Genomic DNA, 20356 nt, shown 5'->3' with positions numbered 1-20356 from the left:
AGAAAAACTACAATGCACGCTGTAGTAACGTGAGCTATAATCAGAGATGGTCCTTTGGAGTTCCTAAATCTGAATCAGTAACAGACAACAACACCTCCCAGAATTTGGAGAGAGACTGCCCCATTGGAGCAAGCTGCCTCATGGCAGCTATGACATTCTGGTGAGGAGCGTAACCCATAGCAACACCATGGAGGTGGAGACAGAAAAAAAAAAATAAAGGTTCATTCTCTTTCCTCTTGTCAATATGCCAATATTATATTGGTGCTCCAAACTGCCTAAAGTTATCAAAATCCAGAAGGAAAATGAGCTGGTTGATAAAGTTCTAGACTTCAACCTCGTAAGAAAGAATAGTAGAGAGAAGAACAGAGAATGGATCTGAGGTGCAAATAGATAATATCCAGCACGGTCCAAACCTTTTGATCTTCACCTATTCTTGTCCTTTATTTAGGTAACAATTTCATTCAACATAGAAAACAAAGTTCTGTAAACTGCCATTTCATAAGATGTTGGTATCAATTCAGTCATATTCTTCTCATTAACACATGGAATAATCTCCAAGATTCTACATGTGTTAGATGATAAAATACATTTCAACAAATTTAAAAGGTTTGAAACAATACAAAATAGGTTCTCCAAATTTAACAAAACTAAAGGATAGAGAAATTCTCAAATATTTTGAAATTAATATACTTTTAAATAATCCATGGTTCAAAAAAATCAAAAGGAAATTAGAAAATACTTTGAACTGAATGAAAATGAAAATACAACATATAAAAATCTGTGGAATGTAGGTTAAACAGTGCTAAATGGTAAATTTATAGCTCTAAATGCCTATATTTGGAAAAAAGATATTAAATCAATAAGCTAAGCTTAAACATCTAGAAAAATAGCAGTGAATTAAAGCTAAAGCAAGCAGAAAAAGTGAAAAAATGAAGACCAAGATTAAAACCAATGGAAAAAAACACAGGAAAAGATCAATGAATCCCAAAGTTGATTCTTTGAATAGATTGACAAAATTAGTATGATCAAGGAAAAAAAGAAAACAAAGACTACCAAAATTGAGAATGAAAATGGAGACCTCACCAGCAACCTTACAGAAATTAAAAGGATTAAAATACTGTGAAGAACTTTGTGCCAACAAACTAGATTTAGATAAAGTCCTAGAGACATAAATTATTGAAACCTACTCAAGATTTAAATAAAAATCTCAGTAGGCCTGTAACATGTAGAGAAATAGAAAACTCAATTAATAATTAAAGATCTTCCCACAAAGAAAAGCCTACATCCAGTTAACTTCACTTGTTAATTCTAGCAAAGATTTAAGTAAGAAATACCAATCATTTATAAACAGTTCCAGAAAACAGAGGAAGGAATACTTCTCAACTCATTTTATGAGGCCATTATTACATGGATTCTAAAGCCAGAATAAGATAACAAAAGAAATGAAAACCACAGACCAATATCCCTCATGAATTATAGAAGCAAAAAACCTCAATCAAGTATTAGTAAACCAAATCCAATGCCTCTTTTGAGGTGCTGTTAATGGTGCATTTCTTGACTACTGGTAAATCACTGAGCTGAATATTTTTGTGTTGTGCACTTATCTGTGTTACGGTTCAAGATTTTAAATAAAATACACACAAGAAAGGAAAGAATGCCTAGTCTGTGCCTTCAAAGTATAAGTAGTTTAGTGAAAGATAAAGACTAATAGAAAGACAAAAATAATGGCAAAATATGGCAAATACCTTAAAAAGTATAAAGTGTTAAAAGGAAATGGGAACACAGTTAATCCATGTATATACTATCTTTTGTTTTTCTTTTGGTGGAGTATGGGGAGGAAAAAAAAACAGGAAAAAGTTTATAAAGAAGCAGAATCTGGGTTGTGTTAATCATGGATAAAAAGAATTTCAACAGGTGAAGAGAAAGAAAAATTTAGGCAGAGATCTGCACGAACAAAGCAAAATCTATTTGGGAGAAATATCAGGTCAAGTTTGGCTCTACAACCACATGTAGAGATTGGGGAAAAAAAACATCACTGGAAGGCCAAACCGAGGAAATATGCATTTACTTGAAGTGTAAAGGGAGTGACTTAAGTTTTCAAAGCAGAAACAAGACCTATGCTCTGGGGCTGTTAGTTTGGGAATTAGTAAGTGTATTGGGTTGGACAAGGCAGATGGAGAAAGGGGTAGCACCTAAAGACTAAAGCAGTGGTTCTTAACCACATTCTTAACCTTTCAGGAGGAGTTAGATCAAAATGATTTTCATAACATGTCATTTGCCTTTTTCTGTCTCGATCTCTCAAGTTTCCAGATGCTATATGACAAGTGACATTGCAACAGATTGAATGCAGAAGCAGATCAAACCAGGCAACAAAGACCTAAACCTGAAATACTGAGTCATATATTTTTATATGTAAAAACAGAAAATGATTCCAATCTCCTTACTAATTTTGTTTTATAAAAATATTCTCATTAAAAATGTTATTTATGTTTACATATGATGGTTTCTGGTTTTTAAAGGAATTGAATTTTTACAGTTTTGACTTTGAATGCATTAAATACAAATAGATGTAACACATAAACAAAAGCTCTTTGGAATTCTCAATAATTTTTATCAGTATAAACCTTTGGTCCTGAGACCAAAAGGTTTGAGAATTTTTGTAAAGAAAAAAGGACAAAAAACGCAGTAGTAGTAAGAATGAAATGGAAAAGATTAAATAAAAGATATTGCAGAGGCAGAATCAATAGGAATTGGACAACTGATAAATGTAGGGGTCAGATGGGGAAATAGAAAAAGTAGAATCCAAGAGTTCAGCCCAAATGACTTAGAAGAATGACAGATTGAGAGATAAGGAAATAGAAAAGATCAGGAAGTTTGGGGGTGTCAAGAATTCAGTTTTGACACAAATGAAATGCCAGCCAAGTAGAGAGATGACATGTAAGAAAATACAATACATAAGGTCTTAAAGATCTAGTTTGATGGTCATGTGGATAGGAAAAACCAGCTTGTTCTGGTATCTTACATAACTGAGCATCATCACTTCAGGCAAAAAAGATACACATAAGCATTACCATAAATCTTGGATCACTTGTCCCAATTCCTTGGTAGAAGGTTGTTGTAGTTTGTTCTGAAAACCTCTCTTAAATTGACAATTCTGGAAAGCTTCTTTCTGGATTACATTTATCTTTACTAAGTGCTTTTTTATATTTTCTCAGTCTTGGTTAAATTGTTACAGACAATTAGCAATTTCTAAGAGGCACAGCTGTAGGGGAATCGGACTGAAGGAAGACCTCATTTTCATTAGTCACTTTCTCTGGAATTCATTTTCTTCAGTTTATCAAATAGAATCTGCAGGGTTAGTCTATTAGGCTTCTTCAGATCTAAAATTTTATGAAACAGCTATTAACACCCTTATGAGCAAACACATATACCCCAACCTCCAAAAGAGTTACAGAACCAACTTAGATATTAACTAGCAATATTTCTCAACTGTCTCTGTCATTTCTATATAGTAGGAAAGTCTTAAATTTGTTTTAAAAGCCATCTCTTCTGAACTTTGAGAGGTCCCAAATCCTAGTATTTTGTCAAAATATTTGACTTTACTTGACTGGTAGAGTTGTCAACTCTGCAAGTTTTCAGGATATTCTTATTTTATACCCCCACCTCCACGTAACCATCACCTTTCCAGGCTAAAGAGTTCTAGGATTGTTTTGGTCCACCTTAAAAACCTCTCCATCCCCTGATCCTTTAAATTGTCAATTTCTAGATTTTCTTCACTATTAGGTCTTAAAGTCAAGGGATTAAAGATGAATTATTATAGGCAGAATATTATTTTAGGGGAAAAAAAAAGCCTTTCACTTTCCTGGGCTTTTTGGTGGTAAAGTATTAGGTTACTATTTTCACGGAATTGTTTATAGAGTTATAGTGCATAGTAGTGCTTCTCTTTCATTTTATTAGCAAAAGAACTCTTTTTCCCAATGAAATTTCATATAATACCTTAAAATACCAAATGGGCCATACAGTCCAGTGCTCTGATGGAGGTTCGTAAAGGTCTGAAGCTCCACAGACTCAGTCAGCCTTTGTCCTTCCTTCACATCCCATCCAACAAAGATCCTTTATGGTGCTTCCTATAGGCAACGTGGAGTACACCATGAAAACCATCCCTTTATAGCATCTTTAAATGTTAAAGATGCCAGTAAAGAGCTTCGAATGAAATAAATCCATTACTTCAGAAGGCCTCTTTACTGCAGCTTCAATATAAAACCCATTTTTTTCAATGTAGTCAAACATAAAACTGTTCATAGATGCATCTTAGGAAAACCGCCTTATTTTAAGCAATCAAGGAGTGAATATACAACATCAACTTATTACATCTATTGTATATCAGGTGGAATAATTAATAATTCCTCCTATGGTAGATGTCAATATAGTATATCAAAGACACATTAGCAGTAAAATAGATCGATTATTTTTTATTGCACATTTGCTTACAAATTTACTGTTTTCGGTAGAGCTAAATCTCAAGTATTAAGTTAATTTGAGCCATATTTCCATCAACTGAATTACAGCAGTGACTTGCCTCTATGTCCCCCTACGATTATGTTTCAGAAACTACAAGATTAACCTTCCCAATCTGTCTAGTTTACTAGAGCACACATTTAACATTTGTTTTTAAAAATTTTAACCACTCAAAAACAAATAGCATACTGTAAAGAAAACAATGTTTATGTCTATTCATATAACTCAGGCTCAGAGAACTTCTGATTATATAATATTGTAAAGGGTCTTCAAAACTATTCAATTCTTATATGTATAATTAAGCATTTATTTTGGAAAATTTTAACATTTTGAGAAACTGATTCTCTCACAATCAGGCTTTTATAAGGTTTCCCCTCCCCACCAAAAAACAACCCACAATGGCTCCAAATTTTATAAAGAAACCATTATCTTGGACTACATTTCAGAATAGTAATCATATTCTTTTCTCACTGGACTCTGTAGTTTAATGCAGAATGTGCTGTACAAATTGAAAAACTATGGCATTCGACCAGTCTAAGCTTTAAATAGACCTAGAACATGATAGCCTGATCAAAAAAGACCCAAGAATGGAAACAACTACTGTAGCGAATACAAATTTTGGCCGTTAATGGATCAGAAATAATGGCTGATGCTCCTACTTTAAGCTCATCAATATCACATAAAAAAAGAAGTGACAACAGACATTTGGCAAAATCTACTTATTTATCTCAAATTCTCATGGAAACTTATTTTTAATGCCTCACTCTTAAATTTTACACTTCAATCACTCGTATTTTTTAAGATTGTTCAGAAGAAATAATTCTACTTAATCTTAACCAGTAAGTTTTTCCTCTCACACATTTTTACATAAAGTTACTAAAATCACAATTCTGTGGCATTTGTTTTTAATCATACAAACATTAAATACCTAAACTTCAGTAATTATATCCTTTCTTATTCTATCTAGAATGATGTTACCAAATTGTAAGAACTCTTTTCCACAGCTTTTCTTTATAACAGTCATGATTTCTGAAAAAATGCATTTCAACTCCACAGCAAATTAGCATCCATGCTTATTCCACATAGGTACTGCTAATGGTCCCTGTGGTGTCCTTTCAATAATGACAAACTCATCAGGGTTTCCAAATGCCTCATAGAAAACCAACAAATCTTGTATCGCATGCTCCTCGATCTGAAAGAAGGGTGGGAAAAAAAAAAAAACCAATAAGACTTGCTTTACTATTTTAGAAGGATTATATTAGCTTCCCAATTTCCTTTTGTGGAAGTACCACTTTTTGTGAATACAATGCAGCAAAACTAGGTATCCTGCTATCCCCTTGGCAAGAAGGATTAAGGCATAAATTAGAATAATCAGATACCTACCCAGCCTTGAATTTTAATCTTGAGCAGAAAGGAAAAAAACAAAACAAAAAAAACAACACCTGAAAATAGTTGTTGGAATCCATTCATTCCAGTAACTTCAGTGAGATCCTGTACAAGTCTTCTAATTCTTGCTTCTAAGCTCTCTGGGGCAACTGTGGGACTTACCTGTTTCTAAGCCTGGTTTTCAAGTCTTTCAACTAAGTCTGAGGAATTCTAATAACCTCTAATAGTTTCCCTTTCCCTTCAGTTTGCCAAAGTTGATATCTGTGGCTTACAACCTAAGAACACTTACTGACACAGAAGCTGGGTGTAGAACTAGATATTGCTAAGTTCGTTATTGATCACTTTTAAAAACTAAAATGGTCTGGGGAGCCTGGGTGGCGCAGTCGGTTAAGCGTCCGACTTCAACCAGGTCACGATCTCACGGTCCGTGAGTTTGAGCCCCTCGTCAGGCTCTGGGCTGATGGCTCGGAGCCTGGAGCCTGTTTCCAATTCTGTGTCTCCCTCTCTCTTTGCCCCTCCCCCGTTCATGCTCTGTCTCTCTCTGTCCCAAAAATAAATAAAAAATGTTGGAAAAAAAAAAAAATTAAAAAAAAAAAAAAACAACTAAAATGGTCTAAAGTATCACCAGTGCTAAAAAAAATGAGCTTATGATAATTGGTTCTAAATTAATTATCCTGAATACTTCAACTGATACTTATTGAGTGCCTCAGTTTAATTTTATGTTTACATTTTAATGTAATAAATATATGCCCCTTTGCAATGAAAACAAACATAATTTTAAGACATGTGGATGATATGTAATGTAGTTCTTCCCTAAATTAAGTCCATTATAGGCAACTTACTTACCTGAATCAAAGCCAAGGGTTTTTCTCGACTTCTGATAAGAGCTGCTTCCTGCTGTAGTTCTTCTTCTACAATAGATGCAAAAGTGACGGGGGCTACCATGGAAGGAGCAGTCAATGAAGAAGACAGCCAGGGACTGAAAGAATAGTAACAATGAGTTTTCATTCATCTTCCCAAATTTTGGCATATAAAATCTCCTCTCAAATACTCTTCCACATTTTTTCCCAATGACCTACAATTTAAGGGGACTTGGAAGCTTTTGCATTCTCTTTATAGAATGGTAAGGTGAGAAATAGAAGAAAGGAGAGCTAATACTTTATTTGGATCAGTGCTGCAGAGATCAGCGCTGTAGAGATAACTTTAGAAAACACCAATAGGTGAGATGGAGCAGAAACAATATAACTAAACAGAAAGGTAACTAAAACTGTGGAGCAGACAGTAGTTAGATAATACATTCTATTCAATATCATACTATTCCCAATGTCTTAATATTATCTTTCAGTGCTAAGCAACAGCGTAGCTTTGAAGGCTCCAAAACTAATCAGTTAGCCTTGGGACTATCCAGAAGTGGTAAATCTGAAATATGGTTGCCTTCTAGTCCTGGAGTACCATGAGTGGAACATCTGCAAAACAAATGCCAAAACTGGAGATTAAGACCTCTAGTAATATTAGCAAAACTATTAATAGAAATAAAGAGGAAGAATTACGAATCCCTGAGTCAGGTCAGATTTCCCTTTAAAATTATAAGTAAAAAACAAAACACAAAAACACTATACTCATAAAATCATGTGTATAAAATACCACAGAGGATGATCTTGCAAGAAATGGTCTATTTTTATAATAATATTCATATAAGCATTTACTATTATCAAACATACATTAGGAAATACAGAAAACTTTGTAAATAAAGTTCCACAATAGTTTATGAATAAAAGTGAAAAATTAGCACTGTTTCAAAATACATATAAACAAGATAATTAGCAGCCAAATTCTGTGAGCAACTATTATAGTAAATACTTTGATAAGCCAGGAATTAAAATATAGAGATCATATCTTATATTTCTATCCTATAAGAACTCACAAACTAAATGAGGAAAAAAACATAAAATGACATAGTATAGCAGAAAATAATTTAGTATCTAACAAGGACTATAAAAATCAAAAAAGATTTGGTTAGGGGCACCTGTGTGGCTCAGTCGGTTAAGTGTCCGACTTCAGCTCAGATCATAATCTCACAGTTGGTAAGTTTGAGCCCCACGTTGGGCTCTGTGCTGACAGCTCAGAGCCTGGAGCCTGCTTTAGATTCTGTGTCTCCACCTCTCTCTTCCCCTTTCCCCACATCGTGCTCTCTCTCAAAAATAAACATTAAGGGGCGCCTGGGTGGCTCAGTCGGTTGAGCGTCCGACTTTGGCTCAGGTCATGATCTCGCCGTCCGTGAGTTTGAGCCCTGCGTCGGGCTCTGTGCTGACAGCTCAGAGCCTGGAGCTGCTTCGGATTCTGTCTCCCTCTCTCTGACCCTCCCCTGTTCACGCTCTCTCAATAATAAATAAACGTTTAAAAAAAATTAAAAAAAATAAATAAACATTAAAAACATTTTTTTTTTTTAAAGATTTGGTTACTTGAGAGGGCTTCATGGAAAAGACAGTAACGGGGTACAGGATAAGGGGGGTAGGAAGTATTCCTGTAAGGGAAAAACTTAACAAAGATACTACAAAGACTGGCCTAATTGTGGAATTTTACAGCTAGAAAGGTACCCTAGAGATTATCTGGATTTATCCAATGCTCTCTTTCAGGAATGAGCAAATGTAGGCCTAGACAGATTTAAAAGAAAGTCAGAGAATGAACAAACAGGGCCTAAAATATTGACATCCTGATTTGTTTATGCAGTTACTGGGTATGTGTAGCACTATGGTGCTGAAAATCTGACTGATTACAACTCAGTCCCTCCCCTCAAAAGATTCTGGAGGAGAGATTTAAAAATCTATCTAAACAATGATGAAAGAACATGAGATAAAACAATTGATACCTGTACTAATATGTACTAAGTAGTATGGATTCACAGGAGAAACTGGTATACTATGGATGAGGGTATATACTGCTGTCTTCACTGAGGAAACTGCATTAAAGCTGAGGAAGGTGGCACTGACACAGGGTTTTTGGTAGTACAGATACATGGAATAGTAAAAGATTCTGGTGGCTTAAGTAAAGGTAAGTTGTTCTTTTCAATAAACAGAATGATAGGCTTAAGAGTTTGGATGCGATTAAAAGGGATATAAAGTTAATAAAATGAACCAGTAGGGCCAGAGTACAAAATGCGCTGAAAGCTAAAATGTTCAGACCTGAAGTGTGGGCAAATAAATTTACTGAGAGTATTTTCATACACATTATCTCATTTAATCTTCGTAATACTCTGTAAAGAAAGCAGCATGTATTATTCCATTACACTGATTAGGAAACTTAGACTCAAAGAATATTACATAACTGCCTTATTCACAGGTTGGGTAAGTAGCAGGGACAGCTGAAAGCTGGTCTTTTTTACTCAGAGTACAGTATGTTTTCCATTATCACAAATGCCTTTTTTCTATTATTCCCCTTAGTTTAGAATACATTCCACTACAAATATCTTCTTATTCTTTAAGGACTGGCTCAAATATCACCTCCTCTCTACTCCTAAAGCACTTCAACTACTATTACAGAACTTTACACACTATGTTATTATTATTTATACGCCTGCCTTAACTGCTCGACTAGTCTCTCAAGGTACACACTGTGCCTCATTCATGTTTGTCTCTCAGTGTCCAGCAGGACATGTGGAACACAGTCATTTGTAAAAATATAATTAGGAATAATGAACTGAATCAGAAAGCCAAAGGATTTTAAGTATGAGATAAAAACTACAAAATAAATAGAAAAAATTCTACATTCTGATGGAATAAAGAGGTACCTTAAAGACTAAATGCAAGTTCCCATGGTTAAGTTCCTGGAAAGGTTCTTAGGAAAAAAAAACAGTCCTAAAGTCAATAAAGTCAGTCCAAGACTGGAGATTAGAGGCCTTCTAGGGGCACTGAAGCATATAATGGAATAAACACAGATAATGACTTAAGTGGTGCTCAAAACTCCCTCTGGTATCTGGGGATCAGCTAAAAGTGTTAGACACTTGCAAAGAAATGGAAAAATATTGTGTAATCAATTATTATTCAATTAAGTAAGAAGCAACAGCTACAAACTGTCTGTGAAAATGCTATGATACTGGCTAAAACAAATTGAGTATCAGGACTACACTATCTTATACAGGCCTTTTTAAATCAAAGTTAGGCAAATCAGAGCTTAAGTATAACAACTCACCTGTATAACAGATTTTATAATACATAAAGTACTTTCATATACATCATCAGATATAAGCCCTATAATAAACCTGTATGACAGGCATTATTGTTCTCATTTCATGTGATAAAACTGGTTCAGGAGAGGTTCACAGAGGGCTACTATGTTAGACTGAAACTCAAATCTGTTTTATAAGATGGTAATCCCAGAAATCTTTCCATTAATGGTTTTTCAATGGATAATCTCATTAGTTATAAATTTACCCAAACAACTGCAAGTCCATGAAAATTTCATCTTAGAATGAAGCAAAACTGTTAAACAGAGCTCTGATTAAACAAATATCAAAACATGCTAAGTTTCCAGATAATAAACACAACATTATTAAGCTTTAGGTATTTGCAAAACAGACATCTCAATAGACAATCTATAAAATTTAGCCTTTTGAAAATAAAAGCAACATTGAAAGGCTGGCTAAAATAAAATCTTTCAGAGATTTTTGTTCAAAGAACGTTAAACTTGCCAAATTTAGACTTTGAGAATAAATTACTTCTTACTCATACAGTTAAAAAAATTCTGTATTAGCTTAATTATAAAGATTTTTACGTAAGTTTAGAGCTGATGTAACAGTTTTTATCTCACAACTAGTTTTCCTAACCAATAAGAAACACGAGATCAGTTTCTGCCCAGAATTACGTAAGGGGGTGTTTAAGTGAAAGGAATGTGAAAGAACACACAAGTAACAATAAACATAAATTACACAAACCCCTTTTCTACATTTTAAAATCCCCAAATAACATTGCCATTCCTAGATTTCTCTAGCCTCGGGGGAAAAAAAAATCACAGTTTCTACAATTAAAACAAGATGTAGGATTTGAGGAATTTCCTAAGATGAGTTCCATCATCCCTGCCATGAAAATTCCCTAAAGAATCATAGCATTTCTGCTTCTTGCCATAACACTGTTTCCTCTATTTACAGTACCCCCTCTCCTCTCTTCTTTTAAAAACCCCATCCTATGTTCAAAAGCTTGTGGCAATGCAAATAGATCAATATTTTTCTAATACTATTCATATGGCCATACATATAATGGTCAAATATTTGGCACTGAATAAGAAAAGTGTTTATGAACTAAACACATCTCCAGCCCATGGCCATTTTTTTCCCTTCTCTGAGCCACTCATCTATCACTTAAATCATATATTGCCTTGTGACTTCATATTATTATACTGTACTCCAATTTCATTCCTGACCTTTAATTTAAGTTCCATGTAGTGCCTATATAGACTTACCAAGTAGATTTCAAATACATTTAAGGGACTAGGCCTGTATATAACACTTTTATATATACACATAATAGAGGCTAGCAGAATGTTGTTCATATATAATTTGGTGAATTAATATTTTACTTCACCTGTTTTATTATTTCCTTTTTAAAAAGCTCACTTATGGTTACACATTTTCTGCGATGAAATTAAAAAATGAAAGTCAAGCTATTTTACTTGTTAGTGATCAGATAAAACACAGTGCTCAGTGATAACTTACAGCTATTTAAAACATTAACTTCCACTTACCAAACAGTCAAGCTATGGATGGCATGACACTATTATACACTCCTTTACAATTTCCAAACCAGTGTAACAGCAGATGCCACTTTTCACAATTAAGAGCCTTGATGTTATAGCACACTCTAGTGATCAACTATGAAACCACAGATCCTCCATATTTTGAGTTCTATGACAAATAAAGACTTATCCAAAGAAAATAAAATTTCAATCTACAGCATTAATATTCAAAATGTAAAATTATTACAAAAATGAACTTAATGTTCATATCTTACAATTTATACACCTAAGGCACATAACTCACTTATTAGAAACAAATGTTACTTGAAACAGCTACAATTTTACCTCATTTATTCATCTTATTCTCACTGAGCACCTACTACATGCTAGAAAATAAGCGTTGGTAATTCAGTAAGGAGCAGCAATCAAACTTCTCTCATTGAGATGACTCTCCTCTCCTATGCTTTCATTGAATATATAGTTGGATATAAAAACATTAAAGTACTTGTAGGTGAAAACACTAAACAATGAATCACACTAATAACAACTGTGGAAAGTGTGATGATTAAGAAATGCTATGGGAACACATAGAAAACTGACGCAGGAAGGGAAGTCTGATTTCTCCGTAGAATATGACTGAATAGAGACTGAAAGAAGAATCAGAGTCAACTAGCCAAAGGGTAGGCAGGTGGCCAGAAATAAATGGCATTTGAGAAGAGAACTAGAATACAGAGATGTTAAAAGAGAAAGATAAGAGGCTGGCAGGAGCCAGACTATGTAGGCCTTAAAGGCCATATACAGATTCTAGCTTTCACCCTGCATTTCAGTAAAGAATATACTGGCTCAATATACTGGAGGAATGTAAGAAAAGCCATGGCAAGTACCAGTTAGGCTACTCAGGTGGCCCAAGTGAAAGATCACAGTAATATGAACGAGGGAGAAAACAGTGAAGACAAAGTTTACTATATGATCTGATAAATTTTCAAGATCTAAAAATGACATGTCCTCATGGTAGACTAGATATTGGTCAGGAAAATAGAATGTTAAAGACTTGCAAATGCCATTTACCAAGGAAGAAAACTCAGGAAGAATGGGCTTTTTAAAAGAGAACTTCTGTCTTAATTTTAAGCTAAGTATTATGATATACCTTTTTGTTTCCAACTAACCATAAAATATTCCATTCTTCTCATTAAGAACTGGACTTTATATATGCATTTTTTATTTGAAATAGAATTGACAATGTCATCTTAGGTTTAGGTGTACAACTGTAATTCAACAGTTCTATACATTATGCTATGCTTAACCACAGTAAGTGTAGTCACCATCTGTCACCATACAACATTATTACATATTATTGGCTATATTCCCTATGCTGTACTTTTCATCCCCATGACTTACTTATTTTATAACCCCAAGTTTATACCTTTTAGTCTCCTTCACTTATTTTGCCCATCCTCCCAACCCTCTCCCCTCTGGCAACCACCAATCCATTCTTTGTATTTATGTCTCTGTTTTTGCTTGTTTCTTTTGCTTTTTTAGATTCTGCTTATAAATGAAATGATATGGTATTTGTCTTTCTCTGATTTCTTTCACTTAGCATAGTACTCTCTAGGTCCATCCATGTTGTCACAAATGGCAAGATCTCATTTTTCTTTATGGCTAAGTAATATTCCATCACACACACACACACACACACACACACACACACACACACATCTTTATCTATTAATCTATGGACATTTATGCTGCTTCTATACCTGGCTATTGTAAAAAATGCTACAATAAATATAGGGGTGCATATATCTTTTTGAAATAATATTCCTGTTATCTTTGGGTAAATCAAGAAGAAAAAATCTGGAAAATTTTTGGAAGAAAAATCAGGGAAGAGGATGTTTTTTGTATATATTTAAAGAAAATTTTTTTAACGTTTTATTTATTTTTGAGACACAGAGAGACAGAGCATGAGCAGGGGAGGGGCAGAGAGAGAAGCAGACAGAATCCGAAGCGGGCTCCAGGCTGTCAGCACAGAGCCTGAGGCGGGGCTTGAACTCACAGTTTGTGAGATCATGACCCGAGCCAAAGTCGGACGCTTAACCGGCTGAGCCACCCAGGCGCCCCATGTTTTTTCTATATTTTTGTTTGATTTTATGAAAGGGGTATGAGAAAAAACATTTGGTTTTGGACATAAAGTTTACAGTATTTCAGAACATCTAAGTGGGATGAAGATATCAAGAAGACAGTTAAGTAAGTCTGAAGCTCAGATGATAGTTGTGGGCAGGTGATAAAATTTTTGAATCTTTATAGCTAATAACTGAAGATAGAAGCTCATGAAATAGTGTAGAAAGAATATAAAGTGAAATGAGAAGATGACCTGTAATTGAACTTCAAGTAGAATGAGTCATAAAAAAAAAAGTTCATGGTTTTGGCAATATGGAGGTCACTGCTGAACTTCACCTCAACTGTTTCAGTTTAGTAATGGGACTGGAAGCCAGACTGGATTAAGAAGTGATTGGGAGCTGACAGCCCTTTTAAGAAATCTGGCTGTGAAGGGAGTAAGGGATTGGTAATGATAGGACAACTGTTAGAAGAAAGTGTGGGAGATGACTGAGGGATTGATTACCTCACCCAGACCACAAGAGAGAGATTTGAGCATATTCAAAACCAGATGGGAGGTATCTACCTAAAAGGAAAAAGGCTGAATATCCACAAGAAAAGAAAGGGATAATTAGCAGCTTAAGGCTTTTGAAGTGGAAAGGAGTTAAGATGCCAGCACAGGTACAAATACTAACCTTAGATAGGAAAAATAACTCTTCCAGTGCAAAACAAGAAAGGAGGAAAAAAAAAAAAAAGAATACATGCAGATGCAGATTTGTGTTTCATATTAAGAAAATAAGGAAGTTACATGTCTTTCTATTTAAAAGTGGGTCTACATCACTCATCACACAATTTATAAAAACCAATGGTATTCTTATTTCTTTTTATTATTGAAAAAGACTATATTCAGTTTTTAAAAGTATTATGATACAGGATCATTACTGAGTATAACAAAAGCCAACTTAAAATTTTTAAAAACCTGGGATTGAAAAACATGAGAGATAATGATTTAAAACATCTGTTTAGAATTTGTAAACATACACATTTATGAAATATATAAACAAATGCATGTGTATGTGTACAATGGCATTCAAATGAAGTTGAAAATAAACACTTTTACTGTGAGAACTTAAGAGACTGTTACTTATGAATGGAATAAAATGTCCTTCCCTCAACATTGTTAAGAAAACACCTTATAAATACTGAATAGTCTGTCATTTTCAGTGTACAATAAAATGTTCACCAAACATTTGTTGGTATTTTTTTTCTGAAATACATTTTTAAAACTAAAAATATACAAATACTTTTAATACACTGAAGATCATTGGCATGTTAACTTCTATTGCCAGGTTCATTCATTCTTACATCATTTCAAGAATAAAATTTCTTCTGTCATCTTTAAGTGAACTGTGCTCTTAAAGAATCTGTGAGTTGATTTTTATATCATTTATAACTACTTATTTCAGTCAAGATTTTCTTAATATTAGAGAATTAAAATATGCTTTGTACACTGAATTGTGTAAGGTTTTTCTTCTCTTTTGGACTGTGTTCTAAATAGGCAGGGGCTATGGTAATTTCATCACTGTAACTCTAGTACCTAGCATCATGTCTGATAGAGAGCAGATAAGTCATTAAATATTTGCCAATTTTAAGACTACATATGTCTTACATCACACCCAATTCTGTATTTATGACCCTAACAAACCAGCCTTAATATTCTTTTTCCTAAGTAAGCATATAAAACGTTTATCTGTTTCATATGTTAGAGTTACATTTAAGATTTTTATTTTAAAATCATGTTCTACTAATAAAAGTTTTCAAAAAGATAGGAAGAGAGAGCAAATGATTTTTTCAGATTCTTTCTGATCCCTGATTTTCCATATTGTAAGTAAATGGCTCAAGATCTTTGGTCCCAAATATACATTATCTATAATAAGGCAGTCAGTCACGACATAAACTACAAAAATAGTTTAAAGAGTTCATCTAAACCAGTAGTTTCCAATGTTGTTAGAAGACTTTGACAGTTCTTCAGGAGCTGCTTGTAAGGTAGATATGATAAGGTTAAACTAGTAATGGTTCCCACATCCCTCTTCTTGATTCAATCGGCAAAACATATTTGATAACATTGGAATTGGACATAAGATTTCATTTAAAAAAAAGGGTTTAGGGGGAAAAAGGCTTAACAAATAGTGAAAAAAGGTTTATCATTACCTAAAACAATATTAATCTGGTCACAGCTGACATTTTTAATTATGTTTTTGTTTTGTCTAAAATACTTTAGGGATTAATATCTTTGGGAGATATCATATTAGCAAAAATAAGAAAAAAAAATTCCATTTAGTCAACCAACTTGAAACACAGTTCTTTCTTCCAACACAGGACTATCTAATGCTCTAAGAATGTTCCTTTTTGTACAGCGATTAAGAGAATTTACATACCATGGCAAAGAAGCTATTTTTATTAGAAAATTGCTTTTAAATTATGCTTAGATTTTCATGTTCCATGTAAGCATTTAAAATACGAAACCTCTTTTAAAATACATTGGACCTTTCAACAATAGCCAAATTATGGAAAGAACCTAAATGTCCATCAACTGATGAATGGATAAAGAAGTTGTGGTTTATATATACAATGGAATACTACTTGGCAATGAGAAAGAATGAAATGTTGCCTTTTGTAGCAATATGGATGGAACTGGAGAGTGTGATGCTAAGTGAAATAAGTCATACAGAGAAAGACAGATACCATATGTTTTCACTCTTATGTGGATCCTGAGAAACTTAACAGAAGACTACGGAGGAGGGGAAGGGGAAAAAAAAAGTTAGAGGGAAGGAGGCAAACCATAAGAGACTCTTAAAAACTGAGAATAAACTGAGGGTTGATGGGGGTGGGAGGGAGGAGAAAGTGGGTGATGGGAATTGAGGAGGGCACCTGTTGGGATGAGCACTGGGTGTTGTATGGAAACCAATTTGACAATAAATTCCATATTAAAAAATTAAATAAGATGTATATACAAAAATAAATAAATAAAATAAAATACAATGGACTTTAAAAACTTGTATCAAAAATAGCTAGAAAAAAAACTGGAAACACCCAAAGGTCCATCATCTGTTTTATATCTACATAATGAACTACTACTCAGCAATAAAATGGAATGAACTATTGATACAGCAACATGGATGAATCAAAAACTACATACTGAATGGTCCTACAGGTATAAAACTAGAATATACAAGGTGGTCTATACTGACACAAGCAGGTTAGTAGCTGCCTAGAGAGCAAAATGGGGTAGGGAGGAAGAAATTACAAAGGGGCATGAGGAAACTTCTAAGAATGATGGTTATATTCACTGTTTTGAGTGTAGCTGGTGATGGTTTCACAGGTACATATGCCAAAACATCAAATTAAATACTTTAAATATATACAAGCTTACTATAAGACAATTCTACCAAAATAAAGCCTCAAAAAAAAGACATGTTAATTTTCAGTGTAAAAGAATGTGTAAAAATCCGCCTGATAAATTTTTAAAGATTTCAGAATGTGAAACTACCATAGAATTTTTTAAGGTAGAAAATGTATAAGTTTAACTTATTACCTTTCAACTTTTGGAGACTGGGAATTTTCTATTCCTTTAAAACAAACTTTTTTGACATGATCTCCTGAACTGTGACCAGTAATAGATTTTTTTTCTTCTACTAAGAAATCCCGGAATGACTTAGATGAAACTGAATGTAGAGAAGATGCCCTGCAAAAGACAAAAGATCATGTTAAGACATCCATTTTTTAAAAGGTCAGTGCTAGAAATCACAATGGGAGAATGGGGAAAATGTACACCAAAAATTTTACAATATTATGTAATTAGTTTTTAAGGCGATGCTGGGTTCTTGCTGTCAGTTGTGAACTAATCAAAATGATGTGATTAAAAAAAAAAAAACAATGGAGACCAACACTGAAGATAACCCAGATGTTGAAATTAACAATGATATTAAATACAAGTATTATAACTATGCCTAAGGCAACAAAATGTGCAGAATAAATTAAAGAATAAGCCCAGAGAAAAATAAAGAATAAGCCCAGAGAAAAACTATGAAAAAGAATAAAACAGAAATTCAAGAACTTTTAATTCAATATTTAAAAAACAAAATTCACCGATGAAGGTAACAGCCGATTAGAAAAGAGTCAGTAAAACTGAAGATAAAGCAATACAAAATTTTGAATCTAAACAGAGGGAAGACTGAAAAAATTTCCACCATGGTGACTTAGATAATATCAAAAGGTCTACCATAAATATAACTAGGAGTCCCAGAAGGAGAGGTGAGAAATATGGCTGACAAAAATATTCAAAGAAACAATGCCCAAGCATTCCCCAAATCTGGTAGAAGATACAAATTTAAAGATTGAAGAATTTTAGCAAACCCCAAAGATCAATCTAAAGAAAACCATACTTAGGCACATGAGCAAACTGCTGAAAACCAAAGATCAAAAGAAAATCTTGAAAGCATCCACAGAAATACAACACAGTATGAAAACACTTAGATTATTAGAAACAAGGATAGCCAAAAGACAGTAGAACAACATCTTTAATATGAGGAAAGTAAGGAAGAAAACTATCCATCCAGTTCTCTATATGAGTGAACCTGGACAAGGATCCTTTCCCAAGTCAGGCTCTGAAATGATTACAGTCCTCATTGAACTCTGATGGCAGCAATGTGAGACTTGAGCCAGGGGCACCCATAAGCAATAACTCTGTGAAGCCATATCCAGAGGATATGAGACAATAGGACCCAAAGGAACTATGAGACAATAAACACTGGTTGTTTTAAGTCATTACTTAGGGATAATTTGTTACAAAGCAATAGATAATACAAGATACTACTGGAATTAAAAAGATAATAAAGATTATAATAACTTTGTGCAAATAAATTTGACAACTTACATAAAATGGACAAATATCTTGAAAATACAATTTATCAAAGATAACAAAAATAGAAATAAAAAAATATATAGACCTAGCTCTATTTAAAAAATTGAATAATCCCGCAGTTTTTTTATCGTAGAAATTGACAAATTGATTTTAAAATTTATATGAGAATACAAAAAAAAAATTAGATTTGTCAAAGTATTCTTAAAGAAATACAAAGCTGGAAGAAGATAAAACAAGTCACAGGAATCAAGACAGAGTGGTACTGACATAAGGATTAACAGATCAATGGAAAAGAACAGAGAGCTTACATATAGAACCTCATATATACAGTCCTTCTACTTTCAATAATTAAATTACCAAAGCAATTCAGTGGTGAAAGTAATTATCTATAATAAACAAATGGTTTATAAAAGAAACCTTTACCTTTATCTCACACCATATCCCCAAATTAATTCAAGATGGATCATATATCTAATGTAAAAGCTAAGTATCCTAGAAGAAAACAGACGACTATAACTTGGTGGTAGGCAAAGGTTTCTTAGGACTTATATAGGAATAAACATCAAATACAGAAATGATGAATTACACTTAATGAAAATTAAAACTTCTCATCAGAAGATATTAAGAAAACAGAAAACATTTGCAAAACATATATGTGACAAATGACTTGTATCCAGACCATAAAAAGAACTCCTGGAACTCAAAACTTAAAAACACAAATAATAAAAGTCAAGGGAATTTCAAAAAGCAAAAAGGATTTGAATGTACACTTCACAAAGGATGCTAATGATGAATAAACACATAAAAAGTACTCAGTATTCACCAGGGAAACACAAAACCTCAATGACAGGCTGCTACACACCTACCAGAATGGGTCAAATTAGTTGACAATACCAGTGCTGGCAAGAATATGAAATAACCAATACTCTCATACATTGTTGCTGGGAGGATAAAATGGTACCACAGTGCTGTGGGGAAAGGACTGGCAATTTTGTAATAAGTAAACATGTATCTTCTGTATAATCCAGCAATTCTCCCTGGTATTTATACAAAAGAAATTAAAATATATGTCTATTAAAAGGCCTACACAAGAATGTTCAAACAGCAGCTTTATGCACAATAGCCAAAAACTGGAAATAGTCCAGGTGTCCATCAACAGGAATAAATACAAACTGTGGTATACTCATACCTTGGAATACTACCGAGTAATAAAAGGGAATAAACTATTGGTTCACACAACCCAGATAAATCTGAAAAACATGCTGAATGAAAGAAAAAATATGCTGAATGAAAACAGAAAAAGGTATATTATGTTTTGTTCTCACATAAACTTCTAGAATGGGCAAAACTAATCTGTGGTCAAAAAAGAAAAATCACCACAGTGGTTGACATTGATATGGAGAAGGGACCAGGATGAAAAAGAACTTTTTGAAGAAAACTTTCAGTGATAATGGTAATGCCCAGCAATTTATTAAATAAAGATAATAAACAATGACCAAGTGAGGTTTCTTTCTCCTGGAATGCAAGGGTGATCTAACACTCACAGGATAAAAGAGAAAAATCCTATAGAAAAGTCCTATGATCTGAAATATGACATATATTTAGGGATAAAATTAACAAAACACAGATAGGCATGATCTATACACTGAAGACTATAAAAAATTGCTAAGAGAAACTAAGGAAGATCTAAAAGATATTACATGGTTC

General features: G+C 33.6%; 1 protein-coding gene across 4 annotated transcripts in view; it reads right to left on the bottom strand.

Annotated features, from left to right (window-relative positions):
- Positions 1-4219: 4219 nt before the first annotated feature.
- The window catches only part of IBTK (inhibitor of Bruton tyrosine kinase), a 91327-nt gene continuing 75190 nt past the window's right edge, over positions 4220-20356 (bottom strand). For all 4 annotated transcript variants that reach the window (XM_027057352.2, XM_027057354.2, XM_027057353.2 and 1 more), the window contains exons 26-28: positions 17321-17470; positions 6751-6883; positions 4220-5710 (exon numbers count right to left, since the gene is read on the bottom strand). In XM_027057352.2, coding sequence (XP_026913153.1) covers positions 5579-5710; positions 6751-6883; positions 17321-17470 — 415 coding nt within the window. In that variant the 3' untranslated portion in view covers positions 4220-5578. The remainder of the gene's footprint in view (positions 5711-6750; positions 6884-17320; positions 17471-20356) is intronic.

This window comes from Acinonyx jubatus, chromosome B2 (genome assembly GCF_027475565.1).
Source record: "Acinonyx jubatus isolate Ajub_Pintada_27869175 chromosome B2, VMU_Ajub_asm_v1.0, whole genome shotgun sequence".
Classification (NCBI taxonomy): domain Eukaryota; kingdom Metazoa; phylum Chordata; class Mammalia; order Carnivora; family Felidae; genus Acinonyx; species Acinonyx jubatus.
Note: the sequence above shows the minus strand (reverse complement) of the source record. Positions and strands in the feature narration are given on the sequence as shown.